This window comes from Haliotis cracherodii, unplaced genomic scaffold (genome assembly GCF_022045235.1).
Source record: "Haliotis cracherodii isolate W230 unplaced genomic scaffold, xgHalCrac1.p SCAF_11, whole genome shotgun sequence".
Lineage (NCBI taxonomy): Eukaryota > Metazoa > Mollusca > Gastropoda > Lepetellida > Haliotidae > Haliotis > Haliotis cracherodii.
The window spans coordinates 17864145-17874566 of record NW_027266266.1 but is presented as its reverse complement, the minus strand read 5'-3'; the positions used below and the strand labels follow the sequence as shown (position 1 = coordinate 17874566).

General features: G+C 42.2%; 1 protein-coding gene across 1 annotated transcript in view; it reads right to left on the bottom strand.

Moving 5' to 3' along the window:
• Positions 1–1693: 1693 nt before the first annotated feature.
• Positions 1694–10422, bottom strand: part of LOC139455495 (uncharacterized) — a 41321-nt gene continuing 32592 nt past the window's right edge. The window contains exon 3 of the mRNA XM_071237045.1: positions 1694–3589. Within this exon, the coding sequence (XP_071093146.1) occupies positions 2937–3589 (653 nt within the window). The 3' untranslated portion in view covers positions 1694–2936. The remainder of the gene's footprint in view (positions 3590–10422) is intronic.

The window sequence follows — 10422 nt, the reverse complement described above, 5'->3', positions numbered from 1 at the left end:
TAGTATATGACACTGGGAATAGCGAACAGTACATGTCTCTGTGAATAGCGAGTAGTATATGACACTGTGAATAGCGAACAGTACATGTCTCTGTGAATAGCGAGTAGTATATGACACTGGGAATAGCGAACAGTACATGTCTCTGTGAATAGCGAGTAGTATATGACACTGTGAATAGCGAACAGTACATGTCTCTGTGAATAGCGAGTGGTATATGTCTCTGTGAATAGCGAGTAGTATATGACACTGTGAATAGCGAGTAGTACATGTCTCTGTGAATAGCGAACAGTACATGTCTCTGTGAATAGCGCGTAGTACATGTCTCTGTGAATAGCGAACAGTACATGTCTCTGTGAATAGCGAACCGTACATGTCTCTGTGAATAGCGAACAGTACATGTCTCTGTGAATAGCGAGCAGTACATGTCTCTGATGAATAGCGAGAGATACTTTTCTCAGATGAATAGTGAGTACTACGTGTCTCTGTGAATAGCGAACAGTACATGTCTCTGTGATTAGCGAACAGTACATGTCTCTGTCAATAGCAAGCAGTATATGGCTCCGAGAATAGCGAGCAGTACATGTCTCTGATGAAAAGCGAACAGTATATGTCTCTGGTGAATAGGGGGTTGGGTCGGGGGTGGAGGGGGACTCAAAGTTTCGCAGTGCAAGGGTGTCCAGCACGGATATTGTGCTGACAAACTAAGATCTAATCAGATCTAACTTATCCTGATAGAACGCAAGGACACACAACTGCACAGCGAATTTGGCACATTAGACGGTCCGGTTTCGAAAATCATGTAAAACCATACACAATCACACAGTCTCACTCACGTACCCTTTCAACAGATCTAACTTGGCCTTCGGAACAAGAATTAGCGTATCCTGATATAACGTAAGGACGCAACTCTGCACTGCGAATTGCGGCACATTAGGCGATACGGTTTCGATTTTCACGTAAGATCGCACTCAATCACGCAGTCTTACTCACGCACTCGCGTGCCCTTACGATAGACCATACGAAGTTAAATGGCATATCCATTTATTTACAGTAATTTCACATCATTTACATAAACACAGTTTCACAGCATTGATTACACATCAGCTTTTCATTGAGCATTACATTCTTAACAACACCATATCAGTTTGATAGTGAAGTCTTACGATCCACGTTTAGATCATCCTCCCCACCCTGGGGTTATTTATCTCTACCAATCCACTACGTAACCGTGGGAAGAACCCGTTATTCCAGATAAACGGTTTTCATTAAAATCATGGGAAATAAACACACACACTGTGAATACAAATAATGGCAAATGTTGAACATCCTCGATTACCAAGGGCATTATAGCTCCATTCTATTGTGATAAAAACCCTGGACCCATTCGCGACCATAGCTTCGTATCAGTGACGTCACATCTCCATCTCTCCATAGCACAGAATTCCTTTCATACCTGAGCTCCCATGAGTTCGATTCGATTGACGCGACGCTGCATCCGCGAAAATCCGAATTAGAATTGGACTTAAGCAACCCATGCTTGTCGTAAGAGCGACTAACGGGATCGGGTTGTCAGGCTGCTGACTTTGTTAAAGCATGTCATCGTAACCCATGTCGTAACTGCGACATGGACCGCCTCCGTGGTCTTGTGGTAGAGCCTCCGCCCGGAGAGCGGAAGGTTCGGGATTTGGCTGCGTCAAACCAAAAGACGTTAAAAGATGGTACTTGTTGTTACCCTGTCTGGCGCTCGGCTTTAAGGGCTAAAACAAGGACTGGTCGGCTCGGAGTCAGTATACTGTGTCTGAGTTGGGTATTCATGTTAAACTGCGGCATGGTATCTCGGTGAGCTAGCACTATAAATCGGCATCAGTCCGGACTAGTACAAGCACACACACATACACACACACACGTTCATGCACGTCGCTATATAAGTGCAATAATCTTGGACGCGACGTTAAACCCAATTTCACCTCACCTTAACTGCGACATGGTATCTCGGTGGGCTGGCACTATAAAACCGGCATTAGTCCGGTCCAGTGCAAGCAGCCACACACACCTAACCTAACCTGCGCCAAATTTGTGAAACATCAGTCCAGGGTATATAGCATAAAATAAAATGGAAACAAACCCCGGACAATGGAGGATGATCGTTCTGTAGACTTCCTTGTTTCAAGCCATAGGCCCCATAGTAACTGCGTCTATAGGGAAATGTTAAAACGCCCACAAAAAACCGAGCCCTTATGTATACAAGAGCGAGGGTCGATAAAGAACAAGAGTGGCGATGTTTTTAGATTAGGTGTCGAATGTTTGTGTGATCGATGCAGCCAGTGAACAGAAACATATCCCTTAATACCATGTAGCTGGAAAAGTGTGTCCTTCTGATTGAAAATGCTAAATCAATGTAACGTTTGCGTGCCAGCTGTCCCACGGGTACTACATATTAATAGATGGATAATACCCTGTAACACGAGAAGTTTTCGGGAATAATCGAGGGACGCTGACATATTTAGAAACAAGAACACGAAAACTGGCGCCCAACGGATACTCGATCCTTACAAGAATGAATAAATCTGTCAAATTCAGTATCAATACCGATAAACACAATGAAATTAAAAGACCTCTGTGGTGAATTATCCTCTTTAGACCGCCTGGGCCCACTTGCACAAAGCGACCGTAATGTTTTACACATAAGTCAAGGTTAATGTGAGTCACAGTCAGGCTGAGATCGCTTTATGGAACCGGGCTTGGGGTCGTTTGGTTCAACTAGGCCCAGATGGCAAACACAAGCTTAACCAAAACCAATGTCCCTTTCAAATGTGTTTTTGATTGACTGTTTCGAATTTACGACAAATGAGAAAAGAAATATTCAATCCATGTATCTATGCTTTTACTTTAATCCCTGAATTCTGATGATTTTTAACATTGGGTATTCGACCAGATCATGCGGAGTCCCTTTGCACATTGTCGTAAACACTTCGATAGGACGGGTGTGGATACCACACCCGTCTCACACGGTGGCCGTTTAGAAGATTCCGTTTCCCCATCTTGTAACCCCCGAGGACTCCCCCAAACACTCGTTTCCTTTCACGGGGGTCCTCCCTGTAGTTGTCGTAAATTTGTCCGCCTGTCACGTAGTTTTCCGGCAGCTCTTCCGGCACACGTTTACCGAACTTGTAGTTGTTGAGCACGCTACCAAATAGACGCTTCTGGTATTCATTCATGAACTCGTACGGAATGAACTCTCTCTTGCCGAGCTTGTATCCACCGAGGACGTTTCCATACAAACCTCGCTTTGATTTTGCAGCCAAAACGAGTCGAGCGTACATACTTCGTAATGCTTCCTCCCTGTTGATGTCCGTATCGGGAACCTCGGGAGTTTCTTGGGTCTGTGGTCGAGACACTTTATTGGGAACATACCTGTTCCCAATAACCTTCCCGATCTCGTGTTGGACGGCATCCCACGTGCTTCCTGGTTGTGCCGGTGAATTACTGTACCCTTCATTTTGAAAAGTTGCAAGGTCAAGGTCAGGTTTGACATCATTTAGCTCGCTGTCCCCGTTGCTGTTTGGATCTTCGAAGGTGTATTGTAAATCTGAAAGAAGGAAGAACACGTCACCATTTGCATAAAGAGAAATTCGGAAATTGCTTTTCAAATATACACGTGTGCCTGCGTGGGTGCGTGTGTTTGTGCGCGGGCATCTGGATGTGTACCTGCCTGTGTCGGTTTGTATTAACACTTTAGACTTTCCCATACATTTGCGGCCTTCTTGCTGATCTGTTTCTTTATGTATATGAATCGGAATTGTTTTGGATTGGCACAGTAAAACAAGGTAATTTGGAAAAGAAGTTTAACATCGGCTTCAGGTATATCGATTATCTGATAGCGTTCAATAACCATCAATTAGCCAACTCCCTTCCACTGATTTATCCATCTGAACTAGAAATAAAGGAGACCAATGAGATCGCCTCGCCTGTTACATATTTAGAATTATGCATAAAGATTCAGAGCCACTAAAACCTCTCCACGAGACTGTATGACAAGAGAGATGGCTTCAACTTTCCAATAGTCATCTTTCCCTTCATGTCGAGCAATATTCCAGCAGCCCCAGCCTTTGGTGTCTAAACTGCACAACGTTTCCGGTACAATCAGCATGCTCTTACTACGCAGATGTCAAAGAGCTTCATACAACTCTTGCTCAGAAGTTGTTTGATCAAGGCTACAACATTCAACCATTTTTTATTTAGTAGAAAGGCCTTAGCCCCACTTACATTAAATGCCAATTTTAAAAAAGACAAAAAGCAGCAAAATAACAATGTTAATATAGAAAGGAGCTGCGTAAAATTAAAGCATTGCTAATATAATCTTAGTGAGACAATAAACGGGACAGATTACTGCATTGTAAGAAATGAATTCGGAAGTTTTTGTTGATTTTATAAATGTTTTGGACGAAGATCTTGATATACTGAACATTTACAGAGAAAGTGAAGTTCACCTTCTACGTTATATTTGAATTACATATTTAACCAAATACGACACTGGCTTGGAATACTATCACGTCAACCAATGTGTTTTGGTAAATGGGTAGTTTGCCAATCGGTAATAGAATGATGGTACATCGTGCATTCAAGGCCTCAGTAAAGCTTTCGAAACATTTTACGGTAGACATGTGGGGGACGAGTGATCACGCCTCCTGAAATCATTCATCTTTCGAATTCCTCATTGAGACTCTAAACATTAGAACTTGAGTGAAAGGTCTTTTACTTTTAACAAATCGTGCCTATTTTGTAAAGATTCGAACCCGAACCCCGTATGAGAACCGCAAGCACTCTAAGATCTTGCCTATCCAACCCCTGGCAAACATTGGGGTGGTACATCCGAGAGTAAACTGTTCATGATATGGCATGAGGCTTAGCTAATGTAATAAATTTGCACTCACAGACAGTCAACAGCATAAAACATCTTTTCCATGCTGTATAATCGATTCCGTCGGATTACAAGGATCTGTGTTTGGCGTCCACGTTCGCAAGGCGCAGTGACATAAATCAGCCCTCTCATAAAGGGAACTGTTCCGCTGTTATTGAGGTCAGTGTGTGTATCGTGCGTCTAAATATGTACTCGGAACTACGGGCGCTGGCACACCCGAAGGATCAATCATTAAGTTTATGTTTGATGCGCGAGGGTGGTTCTATTTCCATAGCCTATACTACAAGAATAACCAACTCTGTCACAGTACTTAAGGATTTAAGATAATCACTTCCTCCTCGGTTTGATATGGCGTAGACACTCAAACATAATTACGATGAGTCGTCAGTCTTATTAACTGAGGTGGAAAAGAAAGCACAGTAAACTACGGTTATAACGAACTCAACTATTTTTAGTTCGTTGTAACCGTAGTTCGTTATAAGCATATATACAGCATTACTACATCAAATAGTCGGGACTTAAAAGTAAGTTCGTTATATCCGTCAGTTCGTTATAAAGTTGTTCGTTATAAACGTAGTTTACTGTACAGTAAACTACGGTTATAACGAACTCAAAGGGACTACTATTTTTAGTTCGTTATAACCGTAGTTCGTTATAAGCACATATACAGCACAACTACAGCAAATTGTCGGGACCAAAAAAATAAGTTCGTTATATCCGTCTTTTCCTTATAAGCGTGTTCGTTATAACCGTAGTTTACTGTATACATGTTTGATGTTGGCTGAAAGTGAAAACCAACAAGAAATGTACACAGTAAGGAGTGAAGCAGGTATTTCAAGTGCACTCTTTTGTTTTTGCCTGTTTGGTTGTTTTATGTGTAAATGGCTTACAAGTGACCCCCGGGATCGTTACATACTGCTATATGAGCACCGGGGACCAAATGAGCTGAGGCCCACAATTTGCTTTGCAGAGTTACGTCCCTTACCCGAACCAGGATCCAATCGTAATTGTGCGGGGCTTGTATTCGACTCGATTGTGGTCCTTGTCTGCTAGCATCATACTCGTGCTCATGGCTTACACCAATATGGTAAACATCTACGATCTAGATGAAAACAATTCGCATTTTTTTTACACACGGTGATAATGTTTAATGCAGCGTTAAACTCCCTCGCGCACTTTCATTTATAAGAGGGTGGAGGGGGTAGCCTTGTGGTTAAAGCGTTCGCTCGTCATGCCGAAGCCCATGGTTCGAGTCGATGCTAAGCCTTGATCTCCCCCGCCGGGATACTGCTTGAACATTGCTAATGGCGGCATAGAACCATAACCACTCACACACATAGTGAGTGAGAGAGTATGGTTGTACGCCGCTTTTAGCAATATTCCACCAATCTCACTGTCGGGGACACCGGAAATGGGCTTCACACATTGTACCCATGTCGGGAATCGAACCCGGGTCTTCTGCGTGACGAGCGAACGCTTTAACCACTGGGCTACCCGACCGCCCCCTCACACACAGGCCTGAATCATAACGTGGAATGTAGTCTGCTTAAGGATATAGGAAGGTCATTAAAATGTTAGTTTTGTGTTTACCAACACCAAGATATGACTGGTGGTCAAATGCCAGCACATACGTATTCCGCACTTATTGACACAATGTAGAATTATAGTCCCTTGGCATCGAACGCAGCTGTAAATCCAACAGCAATGCCCCAATGGCAACCTATGGTGAAACTATCGGGATCAGTGAATAGCATCTTCTATGGCTTATTGGGTTCGCGCTGAAACCATCAAAACTGGCCCATGCCTGAATCCCGAAGCCATACGCATGTCCGTTGCTTATTGTGTTAATTCAAACTACCGATGGATCATTGTCGGAGATAGAGAATTTCGTGATCTGTGGTTTGGTGCTAACAGTTTTTGAAACCACAAGGGGTTCCTCTGCGAGTGATAAAAGTGGTTTTATCTGTTTAAAGAGCTCTGCGTGGGAGGCAGTTACCGGGAGACCTGAATTCAATCAGCATGTAGGCAGTCACAGTGAATGATTCAAGTCATCTTCTACAAACGATTGCGCCTGTGGGTAACTCTAACGGGATGCTGACATTCTGACTCTTAGTTCATTATTTTCGTCAGGAGGGAAAGCGATTCGTTTGAGTAATTGTCTTTCCAAAGACTCTTTTTAAATCAAATTTGAAAACTGTCGTAGTGGGTATATATTCAAGTAAAGAAGTGAGGGGGCGGGTAAGCACATCCTCGGTTATCCAGGGTGTTATATCTCCATTCTATATATGATATATACCCTTGACACATTCGCCCCATAGCAGGTTCCGGAGTTAGTGAATAAAGTTGAACGCTGCTTTGAACAGTATTCCAGTTACATCAGTGCGTGTCGGCTTAATGTGGTGAAACAAACGAGCACGGGTATGGTGCTGACAAACCTAGAAACATAATCGGGGCGAACCGGGATTCGAACCCGCGATCATAGGTTTCTGGCGTGCCCAAGGGGCGCAACTCTGCACAGCGAATTTCGGTGCCTCAGACGACATGGCCACATTTGCCATCTTATTTTGGAAATGACTAATGTAGCACTTCATTTCTGCCGCGTTTGAGTGTTATTTGATTGGATTGTAATTGTTGTCTCTTTTCCATTTGAATATGGATCAAAATGAAGCTATGATAGCGAAAGTGCCAGGGTATTTATTATAACAGAGTGGAGATATTGTACACTGTATAATCGAGGATGGGTTAAACAATGCATTAGACACCAGGGCCAAGATTTTCGAAACGATCTTAGCCCTAAAATTATCGTCAACGTGTCGTAAGGAAATCGTGGATTGTCGTAGCTTAATTTTGAAACTATCGTAGGCCAAAGATATCGTAAGAATGTCGTAAATCTAAGATAGCCCCATACCTGTCGTAAGTTTATATTTTATCTTTATCCAAGAAGGTGGCATACTTTGCCATATATATTTTTTCAAATAATCTGCTGCACGATCAAACACTGACATTTCGTTTTGTTAAACTGTGTGATTCAAATTGACACTTCGAAAACACGAAGAACGCATCAAAGATTTCATGTCAGAAAAGTTGTTAATCGCGATAGCGATCCACATAACTGTAGAGTCGACAGCTTACAACATATTTCTATCCAAGTCTATGGTATTGAACTAGCCTACGTGTGTTGTAGATAAGCGGTATTTTTACCGTATATACTCCGCAACGTACCCAGGATAATCCAGTGTATAATATAAATATCCATTCTATTCTGATAACATAACAACCCTGGGACCAGTTGCCACAACAGCTTCGTTTAGGGAGTGGTGACATATGTATCCCTCTTATCCCTAACCTAGCACAGAACGTTACGCGTAATCATTAGTTCGGAAATTACAGTTATTAAAACTAAAATTGGAAATTCAAACAAAATATTCATTTCTCTCACCACTGCCAACAAACTATTCATTTTGGGTATATTTCTGAACAAACTGGTCATTTACAAATTCTCACCTCCCTACTCCAATAGAAACCAAATGGAACGCGGTGACACTGCCACTACAGCTTGAAATAGCCACTTGTATCTATAGAATTTCGAGCGAAAAAAAACAAAAATATCTCGAAGCTTGATTAAGGACACCCACAATCTAATTCCTTGAGCATCCATTTCCAATTCTTGTAACATCATACAAGCACCAGCTACTCTCGTCTTTTGTAGCTAAAACAAGTTTTGATTTGTTTCGCAACACAGAATTCGAAATCAAATAACAAGCATCTGCGATTGACGTATCTGTGAAGTAAGCCAAAATAGCTTACGATAAAAGTAAATTTTCCCCGTTGAGTTTATATTCAGATACTTGTCGCGTTTACTTGCAGTGACCGCAAATATCTTAAGTTCAGGAATATCACCTTTCTGAATCGCTATTTAGAGAATATGTTATTATATGCTTATAGGTCCATTAAAGACGTATTAACGTACTTGTCATTGAAGATGAAATATATATTAAACGAAAAATGTGAAACGTAAAATAGGATCTAATATTGCACGTATCACTGATGCTGTTTTTAATAGTCCGTGAATCTTGCAATGGTCGAAACGGTAAAGTGAGCATCTTCCCGAGGCAAGAGAGTTAACTGGCTTTAAAAGTCCAGTTTCCCGAGGCAAGAGAGTTAACTGGCTTTAAAAGTCGAGTTTCCACCGAGGCAAGAGAGTTAACTGGCTTTAAAAGTCCAGTTTCCACTGGAGGCAAGAGAGTTAACTGGCTTTAAAAGTCCAGTTTCCCGAGGCAAGAGAGTTAACTGGCTTTAAAAGTCCAGTTTTCCACCGAGGCAAGAGAGTTAACTGGCTTTAAAGGTCCAGTTTCCACTGGAGGCAAGAGAGTTAACTGACTTTAAAAGTCCAGTTTCCACCGAGCTAAGAGAGTTAACTGGCTTTAAAAGTCCAGTTTCCACTGGAGGCAAGAGAGTTAACTGGCTTTAAAAGTCCAGTTTCCACTGGAGGCAAGAGAGTTAACTGGCTTTAAAGGTCCAGTTTCCACTGTAGGCAAGAGAGTTAACTGGCTTTAAAAGTCCAGTTTCCACTGGACTTTTAAAGCCAGTTAACTCTCTTGCCTCGGGAAGATGTAAAGTGAGTGAATGGGTAAGCATGATAGCCGGTGTGACAGACTCACGAGGGGTACTTGGGGTTTTATGCGTCCCGCGTTTGTTTTTATACCACGAGCCAACATGTTTTGATATGACATTGTAAAAGAATTCAAACAAATTCAAAACTGATAGAAAACATCTGTTCGATTGAGCTGAGGTTAGCTTGCGCTATGTCACGTGACTCCCATTGTCTAGGATAAAGCGTGCGGCTTTTTGCTCTGAAGCGGGTATAAGGGCTTTATTCTGCCGCTCAGAAATCCACGTGGAGCCCGACTTGCTTGTGGCGGGGTATTAGAGATTTACTCCCCTCCAAAGCGGTAGACACAATATTTTATCAAGATCACGTGAACCAATCAGATCTCATCATTCTGACATGGAGTTATGATAATAATGTTTCATTTTGAGCGTGCATCCTTTTTATACAAATATGTCATGAAAGTGTTTCTCCTGGTGTTGTGTGAGCACAGTCGTGTTTGTGTTTTGAGTGTACATCCTTGTATTATATTACCTTGATATAAGGGGCGGTCGGGTAGCCTCGTGGTTAAAGCGTTCGCTCGTCACGCCGAAGACCCGGGTTCGATTCCTGACATGGGTTCCAATGTGTGAAGCCCATTTCTGGTGCCACCCGCCGTGATATTGGTGGAATATTGCTAAAAGCGGCGTTAAACCATATTCACTCATTGATATAAAAAGATTATATGTGTACATATAACGTACATCCTGTGTATGAAAAAATAAATAATTGATAAAAATCATTTCCACTGGCTGTGTGGTATATCAGTTAGATGCACCACGGTGTTTGAAGGCATTTGCTCTTTACTATGTTTGTATCAAGGCAGTTCACGTAATCGATGTAAAAGGATCTG